Source organism: Oxyura jamaicensis, chromosome 10 (genome assembly GCF_011077185.1).
Source record: "Oxyura jamaicensis isolate SHBP4307 breed ruddy duck chromosome 10, BPBGC_Ojam_1.0, whole genome shotgun sequence".
Classification (NCBI taxonomy): domain Eukaryota; kingdom Metazoa; phylum Chordata; class Aves; order Anseriformes; family Anatidae; genus Oxyura; species Oxyura jamaicensis.
Window position 1 is genome coordinate 3,823,684 of NC_048902.1, and position 16,059 is coordinate 3,839,742.

General features: G+C 40.8%; 1 protein-coding gene across 2 annotated transcripts in view; it reads left to right on the forward strand.

Annotated features, from left to right (window-relative positions):
• Positions 1-8,974: 8,974 nt before the first annotated feature.
• Positions 8,975-16,059, forward strand: part of LOC118171982 (myocardial zonula adherens protein-like) — a 61,820-nt gene continuing 54,735 nt past the window's right edge. For both annotated transcript variants that reach the window (XM_035335555.1, XM_035335553.1), the window contains exons 1-2: positions 8,975-9,133; positions 12,485-12,621. In XM_035335555.1, the coding sequence (XP_035191446.1) occupies positions 9,004-9,133; positions 12,485-12,621 (267 nt within the window). In that variant the 5' untranslated portion in view covers positions 8,975-9,003. The remainder of the gene's footprint in view (positions 9,134-12,484; positions 12,622-16,059) is intronic.

The window sequence follows — 16,059 nt, forward strand, 5'->3', positions numbered from 1 at the left end:
TGGGTATTTCTGCAAAGCAGAACTCCTTCAGACCTTGGGATACCAAGGTGTCTGCCAGTATCAGAAGCACCTACTTTGTATGGCTCTCTTTGTATCTTTTCTTTTTTTTCAAAAAGAAATCGTGTGTATAATTCTCTGCTTTTTCTTGAGTTTGGCTTTTGTTCGAAGATGGATGTGTTTACTGCTTTGCTTTTCTGGGCAAGGTAAGGAAAGCATTGCTGCCCTTGAAGTGGAAAGAGAAAGGAGACTGTTTGGGATTCAGCCCTCTGAAACCCAGTCTCTGCCAGAAATGGGCATTAACTTTCTAGAAAGCAGTTCCACTCTGCATATGAGAGCTGAGATGTTGATTAAAAATTCACTTAAAAGACCCACAGTGTTAGTATGCTCAGCTCAGGCTGGCCTTGTTTTCCTGGGAAATAAGGACTGGGAACTAGAAATTGACTTGAGTGAAGCTTCCAGCATGTGATTTCTGCACTATAGACGAGAGTGAGCTTGGTATACTTTTAATTTTGTTGTCTTTTGGTTAAAGTAGAACAAATCCTATTTAAGTAAAAAGGACAAATTGCATATACATGTAAACAGATGAAGCATGCAAAAGCAAATGCACACATGCATACTGAAGGCAGAGAGCTAAGTGTGCATCTCTGCAAGTGGTGCCTGCTTGGAATTCAGTAGCTACTGTCACACTACTGTTAGTATAAATCCTTTCCAGGAAAGAGCACCTTCAGCCGAGGCAGATTCTTGGATATTGTGTATGTAAAAGAGTCCCAACAATCCTCTTCACTTGTCTTTTAAACACTTAGCAAAAGGAAAAGAAAGGAAGCTGAACTGTCCAGAAAAGACAGCATGGTTTAATAGTTGAAGTGGAGCACTGGGAGCCAGGAGGATTTTGGTTTCTAATCAATTTGAGCTGCTGGTTCACTCTGTGACCTCCTTGTATTTTTGTAAACATGCCTAGAAGATGACGCACAACACTAGACCTCCTTGAAAACTTTATACTGTGTTTACATTGAAGCTTCATGGATAAGAATATTAGGAGGAAATGCCAAGAATCTTATTATTCAGTGAATCTGATTTTCCAGCAAATCTGCTTGCTGTGCTGTTTAGCCATTTGCCCTGCAGACTCTTATGCTGCAATGCTTCATAAGTAGGGAACTATATCACTTGCCATGCATTTGAGACTGAAGGTCTTGTGCTGGCTGTGCAATAACAGCAGGATCTGTGGAATGTCTTTGCTACAGAGGTAAAGCCCTACGTCTAGATTTCCTTGCAGTTTCAAGTTTGTTTTTCTTCAAACAAAACCAAAATGGTTTATTGTGTTACAGGCAGAATGGTTATGAAAAGAGGGAAGGAAAAAAATAAAATAAGTCTAATAAAACTATATAAAAGCTGTAACCTTAGCCAACCAAAGCGAGGATGCTTCCTGAATGGAGCTATGTTTACTTTAAACACAGCTTACTGAGCCTTGTTATTTCAGTACATATTGTGTGTGGTGTCCAGCTATTTTAAAGATAAGATCAGATTCACAATTCAGATCAAAATATCTCTCCCGGCTGTGAACTTCTTAAGCATTGCTAAGAGTCACAATGGAAGGCTGTGGTCTATGCAGTGCTGTATGACTGTGCACACGGATAAATATTTGTCAGGTTGTCCAAGGCGGCCTGAGCCTCCTCTAAAGATCAGGAGAATTCATATCATCAGTTCGCCTGGCATCCTTTGGCTATGAAACTTTTTCAGATGGACTTAATTTAACAAGCACAGTGGGATAAGCAGAGAAAGGAATGAGTAAGAAATAGGGCCACTACAGCCCCTACCCATATGAGGGGAAAGGAGCCTATGCAGGTGTGTGCCCAATAAATCTCCTGTATGCATGCTATGGTATACGTAATCAACCACCTTTCCCCTTCTGCGTCTTGCTAGCTTCTCTGCTAAGAAAGGGACCGATAGTGGCATTGGGAAATACCTACTCACTAAGCTAGAGTCCTTCATATCCTCTCTGCAGGAGAAAGGTAACTAAGTTTGCACATATATAACAGACCAACTCAATATGCTTACAGAATCAACTATTTGTTTTTAAAATGAGACAGTTGCCCTTTAAAGACAAATATATATCAATAAGTGTGTTTGCAATAAGTTCCATGAAGGCATTGTTTCAAAGACAAAACTGGCTTTTCATCAGACCTGCCCCCATTTCATGGCAAAAATCTTGACTACACGTATAGGATTTTATTTTACTTACGTTTTTAGCTTATGTCCACAAGTGAAATGAGAGGCAGGCACTATCTGATCCAGCCTGACATCAGAGCAGTAGTACTGGAAATGTCCTGATGCACTGTGGGTGTGGCCTTAAGCACCGATCATTCAGCTTGTTTGAGCAAAATAATGAGCTTTTTGTAGTCATGTAGCTACCACTTACCTAGCCTCTTGTTGCGATATGTTTGTAATCGCCTGGAGGAATTTTACTGCAGAGCTTCACAGTGCTGTTTCCGAGAAGTCATGTGCTTATGACATAAGCCTCAGGATCCCATATATAAACTGCAGCATCTGTTGATGTCTGTGTGCCATCAAATGAATGATATTAGCAGTTTTATTTGAAGGGTAGGGGGTAGTGCAGGTGACAGAAGGCAAGTGAGCACCTGGAATCCCAGTGGGGCAGGAAGTCTACCTAGATTTGTTTTGTACAGTGTCAAGCCTACCACGCAGGATGAGTAACTCCTGGGTAGAGTAGGTCTACCCACTGAGTAATGAAATAAACCCCTATCTCCTACACCTGCCAAGCCGAGAACATCAGACTAATTTCACAAATTCTTATAAATCTTGCAGTTTTAGTTTTTCTTCTCAAGAACATAAGGATACCAACTAGCATGGGACATACTGGTGATACCCATGATACAAACTGCAAGCACACTTTCCCAAAGCCTACTGGCAATGACATGCTGCTGATCACAACCGGAGTGTGCACAGCTGTTTGCTGCCCCAGACTACCCGTAAGGCCCTTTGAGAACACTCTGCAGCAGTGCAGAGAATCAGATAAAAGCAGCACATTCATAGCTCTGATTGGCACTTTATCTAGTCAGTGCAATGGTTCTCATCGCATTTATAACTTCTACAAATTTAGAAATAATATGGAGGAAAAAATTGAGATTGATACTCATTAACTTTTCTGCTCCTCTGAAACTTTTCATTGCTCAGCAGAGATTGACATTCTTGGCTCTTGAGAAAAATGAAACAAAACGCCAGGGAACAGGGAAAGCTTCAATGTAAGTTTTCCAGAGAGAAGTCTTAAACGTGAGAAGTCTTAACGTGGGAACTGCAGTCAAGACTGCAAGATGCTTCAGATGAATTGTTCTCATCAACAAGGAAAGGAGCCATAAACCTCAGAAGAAAGGAAGCCGAGAGTAGGGGAGCACACCCCGCAGGTGGCAGCAGAGAGCAGGCAGTAATAGTCCCAAACGTCCTGCCAATGCAAGTCTTAATCCCAGTTTGCAGGTATATTTTAATACATCATGAATTGTATTTAATGACATAATGCACTCTCTGCACTGTGACTGTGTGCATTTGCCAAAATACAGGATTTTGTTGCAAAGAATCTCACACTCGGATCTGCGAAGCTGGTGACCACTACCAGCGGCAGTCATAATTTGCCCAGTGGCACTGCTGCCTTATTTTGTTGCTGACATCATTCAGTATAATGAGGGTGGTAAAAGTCATCCCTTAGCACTGCTAAGCAGCCAGGAAGTCCTGCTGTGGCTGTCATTCCAGATGAGGTATTGCATCCTCTTTGATGACTTCTGTTAATTATGGTCTAATAGTATATATTTTGTCCTGTTTTCCTGGGCAGAAACTCACGTGGAGCTGACTGTTATACTCCCTCTGCAAAGAGGGTTCATATATAAATCAGCCTAAAGGAGGTCTTGAGAAGCTAAAGTATATCTTGAAGCTTGGGAAACTTGAGGTTGAGCTCCAGCCACAGCACAGATTTCTTGCAAGCTGGAGGATATTATTTAAAAATCTCCTTGGATATTTAATATTCTCTTTGGTTATCAATTCTTCACCAACGTAGCACAGGACAGAACAAAGCCAGGCTGCCATTCTGAGAAGTATGCCCTACAGAAAGTGATCTGCTCAATGAAGATCCTTCTCAGTATAGAACTATAGTCAAAATAGCGTTTAAGATATTAAGGTGAGTGAAGTGACTAAAGTGAAAAGGGGTGTGATGCTTTCCTATAGAAGTGCTGCTGCTGTAAAAAGTACTCAAATATACTATTGCATCATTAGAACAGATTCACAGAAAACTGATGATGGTCCCAGGTCTGGAGAACTTAATTTGAAGAGCACCTGGATATACTGAACTTGTTCAGAGGTTTGTAGTGTGTGATGAAGGACACAAAGAGCATTGATCAACATCTACTCTACTCTGTCTTGTAACGCTGTGGCACAGAGACCATCACTAGAAGGGAGTAAGAAGTATCAAAAACTGGTGCTTTTGTATACAGCATATAGAGTTCCACAGACTGTGGAACTCTCTGGTGCTGATGATGACAATTTAGCAAGAAGCAGAAGTTTCATAATTGGTAAGAATACCCACTATTCATGAAAATGTATCATCAGACTTTACTAAACCTATAGCTCAGAAAGTAAGCTAATTTGTAATGATTAGAAATCCAGGGAAATATTTAGAGGGAATGGGAAGATAATTAATATCTGTCTCTTGTGGAGTTCTTACATCTCTCTCTCTGAAACAGGAAATCCTGGCCACTGACAAGGTAGACAGCTCTGATGCAGTCTCAGCATCTGTACTACTCTGTATAAGAGCAAGTGATGATCTGAGAAACAGTGTGAGGTAGTTAGTGTCTAGAGCTGGACTACAACTTGAGAGAGACAATTTCTCGGAAACTGAGTTGTCTTTTGCCTCAAAACTTCAAGGTACTTTCAAACAAATGATTTCCAGCATCATTTTAGATCTGAGTTCATTCCACCTAACTTCAGGCACTGACCTAGAAAGGCGTCAGCAATGTAATAGAAATATGAGTGTGTTTGAGCTTTTGTTAGGGGTTATTTTGCTGTGATCTTTCTCAGAAGTTTCCCCTTTTTTCATCTGACATGACATGATCCTTGTATCTCTCCCTTTCACAGAAACCAAGACCTGTTTGATGCTTGTTTACTGGGATATAGATCAACACCAGTGACCAGTCCATTTGCAAAGATACTGCTTGTGAAGTGCAGAACGTGACCTCTGCAGACTAGTGAATTTTGAGGGGTCACCATTTCACTGTGTGGACCCTAAAAGTTACTCCACTTTTCTAGAATTCACACAAGACAGTAATGAACTGTGGTGAAATGAGTATGATTTATTTACAGATTTTACGTTAGCCATGTCATCAGGAATTTGTCGTGTTTAATAGGTGATTGAGATCATAGTTTCTACTTGAACAGGTTCCCCTGTTTGTATCATGGAGTTCTGTACAAAATCGTGCTCTTCTTGTCCAAAGGAAAACTCAGAATTTCCACAAAGCTAAAAGCTAATATTTTTTGAAGATTTTGCATTAAAATGATCAGATGGTGTTGACCAAAATACAGATAAACTTTCAGTCACAACAATTACAAGTGTCTAGACCATATGTGGCTACAGAAACACTGGAATTCCAAGTTATATCTATGTAACAGGGTAAGTCATTGCATTATAACCTGTGTGTTGCTGTTGCAAAGTTGTTGCTGGTACCAAAATAGGGTAACTTAAAGGTAGGCAAGGAACCTGACCTGTATACTTCAGCTATTTCTGGTATTAGTGCAAGAAAAATAAACTATATCAGCCAGAAAAGGTTAAAAACTGAAGACTTTGTATAGGTTCTGTAGATCAGTGAAATGAAAGACAATTGATCTGTGCCAGCACAAGTAGATTCCAAATAATCTTAAAGCTATGTGGTTGTCAGTATATGCTCAAGGAGGCTCTGGAACTGGGCTAGTAGCGAGTAAATAAAATAAAACAACAACCACCAAACTTATTTCAGATATCTTTAGTGCTGATGTTAATTTGTATCTGTTTGTGCTTGTCCTGCACTGCAAAAATCCAGCCTAGAGATGAGGAAGTTAATGTCAGGTTCCCACTGGGGTCAAAACTTCAGCCAAATATCCAATTATGTGTTCCAATTTGCTATTTTTCTAGGTCCCTCTGTTGCCATCAAAGGATCACCTTTATAATTAAATGATTCTAAATCTCGGGGTGAGATACTGTTTATAGTTACAACGGATTAATATAGAGACGTTATTGTATTATACAGGAAGATTTGGACAACTGTTGTAGTACCCCAAAAGTTTTCTTGATATATTCAAGAATATATATTCAACCATCTTCAGCTGTGGTTTATGAACACATTGGCTGCTGTCCCCTCTCATGAGTCAAGGAAAAGAAAAAACTATTTTATTGAGAAACCTGTTTCAACTCGTCACCTTAAGGACAGGGACAGAAATGCTCAGTGGGCATAAAATTCTAGAGGTTGTTTCAACCACTTTTGTCTAGTGGTTAATTCTATAGGATCTGTTTGTTTAACTGTATTCAACAGAACGCCAAACATATATTAACATAAGAGAACCCTAAAATTCATAGAGATACTGTAACTCCAGTAATATGAGAAGTTGGAAATGTACCAAAATTCTTTCTTAAGAGCCTGTTAGCCTGTGTGTGGTCAGAATATTTTGGTGTATTTTGCATTCTAACAATTTAGCAAAAGTAAAGTGTGTGTCATAGGATAGCTGATTGAAGATGATGTCTGGTGTTCGTTACTTCCCCTAGAAGGTTTACTCAAATAAACCAAGCTAGAAAATGAACAGACAACACTTGCTTTCTTTTATCCAGTATATGCAATTAATGTATTACTTGATTATAGTCTCTGTACAACACCTGTAGAACTTACTGGGAATTTTGCTATTGATTTTAGAGGCAGGAGGATTGGGCCTTACTATTAGTCCTTTGTTGAAAGTCAGAAATATAGAAATTTCCAGGGACAGAGTGATGGTCTAACATCCTGTTTTCAATAGTGGACAATTCCCAGTGCCCCTCAGGAAGGCAAATCCCCTCCTCTCTTTCCCCTGCGCAGTCTAGAGTCAGTTGTGTCACAGGAGACTAGTATCAGTCTCTCTAACAATTGCTAGCCATGTGGGTAAACCTAACTGATAACTCTGACTGAATTTGTGCTAGCTAGTTCACTGTTCTTGCCTGACCGAAACCTGATCCTGTACATACATCGTACCTCCTTCCTTCAATACTAGCAACTTCTTTGTTCAGTGACCTGCAATGGCAATGGACCTCCAGGTTAATTATAAAAAGCAATAAGATAGTTCTTTTGTACTACTTTAATTCTATTAACCCACATTAATATCCAGAGCACCTCCGTTTACTTCTTGGTTATTATCAGGCAGATGCCTGTGAAAATAAGAGTAGAAGTAGGGCAATTGTCTTTTGGCGATATTCTGTGTCTTTCTATTCTTATTCTGCATCAGGGAGAATAGGTGTTCCAGACAGGGCTGTTCTAGGCATTCATTTCTCTCCATATGCCTCTTTTACCTGCTTTCTCTGCTTATATTAACACTGCAGTTCTAAAATCAGCAAGGTTATATTGTACGAACTAAAAGATGTGGTTAATCAACTGTTAGGCATATGACTGTGTATGTGTGTATTAAGAGAAAATAACCTTTGAATTAGACAATTTTAATGGGAAAAGAACACTCCTTGCTGAAGGTGCATTTTGTTATAAATACAGAAGCCTTCTAGTGATATTTTTCCATGCTGAAATACTTCTGCAAAAATTAAGTGTGCAGCTGGGAAGAATTTAAAGACACTTCTTGAGATACGCCCTTTCTGTTTCCCTCTGCCAGGTGAAGATGAAATTCTGCCAGGGCAAGCTATAGACCAACTCAAGGAGGACTAATAGATTCTCTTGTGTTAGTTATGCAGTCCAGATGGTTTGGTAGCTTGTCAAGCTTTCAGGTAACACCTTTGGAAGATTTCCAGAGGTGGGGATGGTGCTCTATTAACCTATAATAAATAAATGTCTTGAAGAAATAATCTGGATAGGCCAGAAGTGCAACAAAATGCCTGAGCATGGTGAAGTTATGAGAAAGGGAAAGGATAACAATTAATTATGGAAATCCAATTTTCCAGTCAACATTAATCATGCTTTTATAAATACCGTATATCTACAAAATTAAATATATATTATTAAAATTTGGTTGGGGAACTTAAAGACTTCATCAGCAGACATGGTTTGAAATTCTTTTACAGAAGCATGGTGGAAGCACTAGCGACAGGGCTCAGGCATTTGAATAGAAAGAGTAAGATAAAATGGAGTTGAATTATGCAAAAGAGGAGTGGCCCTCCCCAGAGCCTGCAAAGAGTTTGTCATAACATAGAGTCACTTACTGTGCACTCCTTTCTGCATATTTTTTCTGCATTTCTCTTGGATACAAGTAGAGGTAAAATGTAGGCCCATTTTGAAACACGGGGAAAGATTTTAGTGGGTATTTCCTCCTTCCAGATCTCCTTATTGGAATAAATTTACAGAGTAAGTCAAAACTCCATGGAAATTAATGGCTCTTTCAAGTCATTTCCAAGGTCTTTTGACAGGGTACTCACTACATTTTTTTGTGTGTTATTCTCTGCAGAGAGGAACCTGATAGGAATAAATCCACCGAGGGAATGGTTTAATTTCAGAATAGAAACTTTATTTCTGAATTACGAGCAATCTTGCAAACTGGTTAATTTCCTTTTGTAGACCAGCATTTGTCACCCAAAGCCAAAGGTTTACTTGGATTTCACACTGTCATCAGACAGTCAGAATGTCAGGAAATCCTGCTGCACTGGTTCAGGTCACCGATACCGGTTTCATCCATTTTAAAGGCTGTAGTATTTCTTGAAAGTGACTTCCTGGAATAATTCACATCTCTTGTTCTGTGAACAAGACCCAGAACTATGCTTCTGTCAGCTGCATTCTTGCTAACTAGGTGATGAACCATATGCAGTTGAAGGAAAAACATGCTCTTCCCCCTGGGCTGAAGAGGATGACATGCAAGAAATGTGAGGAGTGGCCATCCAGACTCACGGATACAGTGTATGACCAAATACATAAGTGGCTAGGTGTGTGAATACATTTCCTTCCTAAGACTGGGACACTGGTTAGAGGGGCATTTTCCTAAGTAATATTTAGTCACTATGACTGAGCTTTTAGTAAGTGCCCTTAACTATTTAGTCCTCCCTATATACTCCCTCCTAATAACTTCACCTCAGTTAGGCCCAATGATATCTTCGGTATGGATTATAACTTTACTTCTTTTTTGATTACTATAATGGCTTGTGCACAGAGGAAAGTAGACAGTTCTTGATGGGATAAAATTTTTTCCTTATGCTGTAGATACAGATAGGTCCACTAGAATGTTTTTTAGGGCTGGAGGGACCAAAGTTTTCCTGATGATAGTCGCCTGAGATCAAAGATCAGTATGGTCTGGTGTTTTATGGTTAAAATTCCCACCCTTCCACCTTATTTTCTTTTTGCATGATTTCTAGTAAACATTTTAGTAGTATTTAGACAGAAAATAAAAGAATGAGATCTTCCACTTCACAAATTTTATGCATGGCTCCTTGTGTCAGCTATGGGTGTGAACAGGCAATGGGCTGGGAAAATCACTAATAATTATCACTAAAATAATATCATATCATATCAATATCATATCAATATCGTATCATATCAATAAAATAATATCACTAAAATAAAAAAGTGTCATGAGCATCATTCTGAAATGGGGAACATGGAAGAATGAAGGCCTTAAACCAGGTCTAAAACCAGGCACAGCCAGACAATGAAGAACTTTTGTAGTATATGTGCAGGTACTCAAGAGAATGCCTGTTTGCTTTTATTGATTAGAAAAATATTCCATCATCCTCTGCCCTGAAGTAGGGCTGAAGTCTGCTACTTTTTATTCCAGGCTTCTATCATAAAATGGAACAGAAGGTAGTTTTTCCCCCTTCTTCCTCTTCTGTTTCATTTCCTATGGAGAAATAAAGAACTAAGGCAAAATCTTCCCCTTTGCAAGTTGGAAGTAAAATATATGCATTGATTTCCTGTCTTTAACACTCTCGGTCCCTGAAACATGTCCATTACTCTCATCTGTAGAACTTGTACTTCACACTTTACCTCTGCCTAAAATTTACTTGTTTCCTGCCACAATAACAGGACTGAAAAAATAACCTTTTGGAAGAGATCTATCCTTTGATATTATCTCTAGGGAGTGGAATAGTTTTAAAAGCAACTACCCAACGATATAACTGTGGTGCTAATGGTGGGCGTGCCTGTTTTTGCTCTCCTACCTACCTTAACCAGTTCAATTACATGACCTGGCCAAGTCACACCCCTGCATGAGCAATGCTGCTGCTCCTATGCTGCGTTATTTTTACCTGATGTTTATATTCAACTGTCCTGCTTGCATAGCATAGGCTGACTAAAACAAAGCCTGCTGCTGAAGGAAAAATGACAGGCTTCTAGAACTGAGTATCTATCTCAGGGCACATTGCTATGGGCTGTGACCATATGCTAACTGACTAGGAGATTCATGTGAAAGAGGAAATAGTGAAGATGAATCAAGGGGTGGTACTTCTGCTGAATAGGAACTGAACCGATGCCCTACATGCTTCAGCAAAATGGGAGGTGGTGCTACCTAGAGACCTAAGAGTTAGTGACTGAAAAATGACAAAACTGTTTTCTTTCTTTCATGTGCAGCCACGTATTTCTGATAAATGCAACTGTGCTACATTTGTCTCTATATATTTAATATCTGTCTTAACAGTAGATTTCAGTAAACTGCAACCCTTTATTTTAATAAAACAAAGGTCATGGCTATAGCTATGTAAATATTATGACTTATAGACATGCTCAATCAAAACCCCTTCCAAACAAAGCTGAAAACATGCCTCTCTAGGGCTTTGCACCTTTCTCTAAAATCTTAACTATAATTTTTATTTCACTCTAAGTTGCTTTTTAGCACTCTAAGTCTGCAATTCTTAGTTACCAGCCATAATCCTCATTGTTCTCACTAGCTGCTAAATGCACAAACAGCATGAAATACACAAAGATGCATACATGTGCATAAAGGTACATGGCAGAATCCTGTTGCTGTTACCATTACCTAAGTAGCTTTGATGGCTGGTTCTGCATTCTTGTCCAGATATGAATTTGAGTGACAAACCCATTCTGTTTTGTCCTTTCTGTCTCTTCTACAGGAAATGATAGTTACCATTGCCTTGTATTATTTATTTATTGAACTATCTAGGATTCTGAGAGTTCATTGCTACATAGTTGAAAAAGTACTTTGAGAACCTCAGCAGGAAGATGGATTGTAATTAGGATGTAAGAAAACAATTACAAACAGAAAGCATTAAGAGAAAAAATGTTACTGCAGAGATAGTCAGTGACTGATGACCAGTAAAAGTGGAATTGAGCTGCTACTGTAGGTAACTCCAGGAATTTTTTGATTTAGTTCAACTATAACTGAAATAATCACATAAAATGGGTACTGAAGGCTTTGCAAAATAAAATGTATATTCTGCATTTCAAAGTCCTGGTATAGGAATTCCTAATTATAGACGTGTGTATGTGAGATCAGCAGGGGAGGTTCTGAGCTTCTGTAGTAATCCTGTAGTAGCCATGTACTGAGAGTGTTACGTGACAGCAAACAGTTATGTCAAAAGGTTTGAGAAGTGATTTGATGCTTGTAGCTAAACCAAGCTGGATATACTGATAGCTATGCTATGTCACTTCAAAAGGCTAACTGCAAACCAGACTAGCTCCAAAATGTAGCAAAGGCGTATTTGCCACTGCAAGATACAAACATTGCTCAAGACCAGAACTGTACAATATTATACTTTGGTTTGTATATTGCATATAATGAAGCCTACGACTATAGAGTTTGGAGGCTCAGTTTCAGATGACCATCCCCTAACAAGCTGTTTTATGTCTGTTAACAGGCCAGCGTTTTCATGCTAGCTGTAATGCCCAAAAAAGAAAGTTTGAGAATTACATGATGCTGTGCATATGTGTGCACATCTATAAAATACATATCTAGTGCATATCTATAAAATACAAAGGTGAAAGCTAGCCAGAGGCAGGGGGGAATAATAATAATAAATAAATAAATAAATAAAAAGTACAGCTCTGAGGAAAAATAGGTGATCAAGCCCACGGGTCTTAACAAGTCTGGTTCTGAAATATTTTATATGCATCTGTCCGTTTGACAGTCTTTGCTATAAATGGGTTTCATGCCTTCGGGATGAAGAAGGCAGAATAGATTTTAATCCCTCTGGAAAGTGAAGACTATTAGAAGTTAATTATAACACCTCATTTTTGTAGCAATACAAATGGGAATTTATAACCTTAATGACCATTTGTGTAAGTTCTTGCACAATTTGTAACTCCACAATTATTCCCCGATCCCACAGGACTAATATTCCAGCTGATAAGGTTTTACTGGGATTTTTCCTCTGGACTCTGTCAGCTGTTAGTCTGTAGATGGAGGGAAGACATTGATGAAAAAAATGAGCCTTTTAACATGGCCACATTGAGGCAAGTTGTTAAGGTAAGGCCAGGCTGCCTAGTCCAACAGTATTGCTGACACAGTTTGCTGTTCTGTGAGAGGAGACCTGTTCCCTGCTCCATGTATTGTATGTCCTGTTGCTCATCTTGTGACTTTTAACATTAAGGCCTGTTGTTTCTGTGACACTGTTTCATTTTTCCTGCAGCATAATGGCCTTTTACCTCCTAGACAAGTGATGCTGGTGTAAAAAAGGTACTTACACTTCAAATTTGGTACAGTTTCTGTATAATCACATTAGCTGTTTCACAACAAGTATTGCCCTAGATATTCACGTTATAGTGTCAGCTTGTAATTAACCTGCTGTTCTCTTGGATCATTGCATTCACAAAGCACTGTAAGGTTTTGAACTAAAAGCTCATCCACCTTTTTCAGATTATTTTCTGCCACCACATTGTAAAGAGTCTGAGCAGTCTGTATGGCTGTGTGTATGTTTTATGCAGTCGGTACAAGTGTAAAAATACAAAGAATAGTGTTGGTTTAGTCAAACTAATCAAGTGGTGATTTACTTTCCATTCCCCCATCCTGTTTCTGTAGTGCCACGTCCAAAGCACAGACGGCAAGAAGTGCCTGCAGAAGGGTGCTATGACCCTTGCAGGGAGTAAGAGCTGTAAATCCTGGCAAATCTACTTCAGACTTTATCACAGCCAGCCAGGTAGGGTCATGGGTCCAAGCTGAAACCAAGCAGATGTTTCTCCCTCATCTCTCAGGGATTGAAAGAGGGAGAGGATTGTCTATGGCGTGTCACTTCTTGACTTAAGTCTCCATGGGGGCTGAGAGAGAAAGCAAACCTTAAAATTCAAGGACCTCCCGAGTCAAGTCAGTAGCTGTATAGATATATATGTGATTTACAGTCCTTGTAGCTTGTCTTCCATGAGTTTATCCAACTGCTTTTTGAGAGCATTTATACCTTTCATAAGCAGAGTATCCACTGCCATTATTTAATTTTGTACATAGATATGGTGCCTGATTGATTTCAAATCCATTGTTTGCAAGGGTAGGAAGTAAAGAATCGCTATTCCCCACTCACTTCTGCATACCAGTCATGACTTTTGAAGCCTCTGTTGCCCTCTCCCCGCTACTGTTTTTGTCAAAGCTGAAGATCCCAAGTTTCTTTATCCTGTCTTCATACAAAAACAATTCTGCAACTTTGAACTTTTTTGCAGCCCTTCTATGTATGTCTCACATTTCTGCAACATCTTATCTTGAGCGTCTTATTTCATACCTGGGGTACCAGGTGTTCGTTCAATACCAGCAGCTCCATCCATAATCTCTGTAGTGTATCTGAGCTTTTGGGAGGGAGAAAACGTTGTTATTCCAAATGTTGCTTCCATGCAAAGAGATGTTTGTTTGGTAAGGTTTGGTGTTTTTTGGTTTGGTTTGTTTTGGATTTGTTTGTTTGTTTTTGAGTCTCACGTCTACAGATTGTTTTCTGTCTTGGCAGAGCTTAGAGATTATGAGGCATTTTCAAATGTTTCCTATGCACACAGGACCACACATCCCGCAGAATGGCTGAAGTGGGTGCATGGTGGGTGCATGGGATACACAGCCAATTAAATTAGCAAGGTAGAAAGCGAGTTAGACTCTTTACTACCCTTGTGCAGCTTGCTGCTTTCGGGAAAGGGAAGGAGATGATTCATAGAGCATCCAAACAAAAGCAGAATACTAACTGTGCATACAGGTTATTCTTTCTTAGAGGATTTTAATTTGGGGGTATGCCCAAAAGCAGAAGATCCTCCAGTTGAAAGAGATACTGGTATATGAGGCAGACGGCCTGCTACTATTTCCTAAGAAGCAGGAAAAGCTGCTAGCAAATCAGACAAAGCTAAGAAAACTGGATTTGTATTATTGGTCTTTGTATTATCCATGGACAAGTCTTTTCTGTCCATCTGCACCAAAAAGATTTCCATCAAATTAATAGTAATTCTCAAAGCTGATGCAGACCATGCAAGTTCTCCCAGAGATCCGATTATTGTACCTCACCTCATCATACTGTTGGGCATGGGAAGAAAGGTCCTTTCCCGTAGTGTGCTGCAAGTTTAGTTTCTGTGCCTGTTCTTGGAAAAGCACATCTCCTGTCTGTGCCTGGCAATGACTAGAAAGCCCTGTGGACACACATTTTCTCAGAGGGGAAAGAAGTTCTGAAGGCACAGCTTCTCACTAATAAGGAGAACTTCACAGGTATGTGAACTTCTTCCTACCTGAAACCACACAAAGGCCATCAGCTGGCTGCACACCAGCATTTAAGCTGAGACATTTCTGCTTGTCAGAATGACCAGGAACGGGTAGTGACCGCTGCTGAGAGACAGCCCAGCAAGAAAGTGACATACTTGTGGAAAAACACATCCCTGTTATTGAAAGGGATCCTCCACCTGCAACCCCCCTCTGAAAGCAGGATTGCTGCTGTGAGTTATGACAACGGATGATTCGTACGGAAATGTGATTGTGGGCATGAGACATCTTCACACAGAATGGTAGAGGTAACATTCAGCCCAACTTGCGAGAAATCCAAGTACCAGTGGTTGTTCTGGCTCTTTTGCCGGGTGCTGTATTACCTTCCTCAGGTGGAGAATAGAACAGTAGCTGGGAAAACACAAAAGACTGAATCCTAAGTGCGGACCTTTCATTCCCTCCTCCAGGCCTGCACAACACTTTCTTCCTCTCTTCCTCAGATCATACCATGTTGATGGCTCAGCATCTTGCCCTGGTGGCTCAGCCTCTTGCCCTAGGGACAGGGAACTGAGAGATGGAAGAGAATGGACACTTTGAGGGTGAGGCACCAGTAGCTCAGTGGGTAGCAAATTACTTCCCTTTCTTTGTCATTCTCCGTATCAGGAAGCAGCACGTAGCCGCAGCAGTGTGCTCCTTAGCATCGTAGTGGTCAAGGACACCACATAGCCATAAGCGTACTCTTTCGTGGTCTTAATTATTTCAAGGTAATTACAGGGAGAGAAATGATAATCTGTCTCAAAACTGCCATTCCATGTATTTGTTCTGCGTTTTGTTCCCCACACCAGCCTCTCCTTTTGGCTGTGACTTCCCCGGTTCCCAGGGGCTGTGCCGCTGCTGCCAGATGCCCGGAGCTGCAGGAGCGCTGGGTGCGGGTGCACCCGGGGCCGCAGGGCCGTGCGGCTCGCGGCGTTCCCGTGGGGCAGGTCCCGGAAGAGCCGACGCAGCCCCCATGCTCAAGTCCGAACCCAGGACCGTAAATCGCCCGCTCGCTGCCGGCTGCCTCCGGGGCCCCACGCTCACCTCCCCGCCGGCCCTCGCGGGCTGAGCACTCGGCGGCGGACACGGGAGCCTTAACCCCCCCGCCGGCCCCCCCGGGACTTCCTCCCAGGCGAGGGGCTCGCCCGAGCGGCTCAGCAGCCGAGCGGCCGCCGCTCCGGGCCCGCCCCGCTCGGGGCAGCCGCTGCGCAGCCC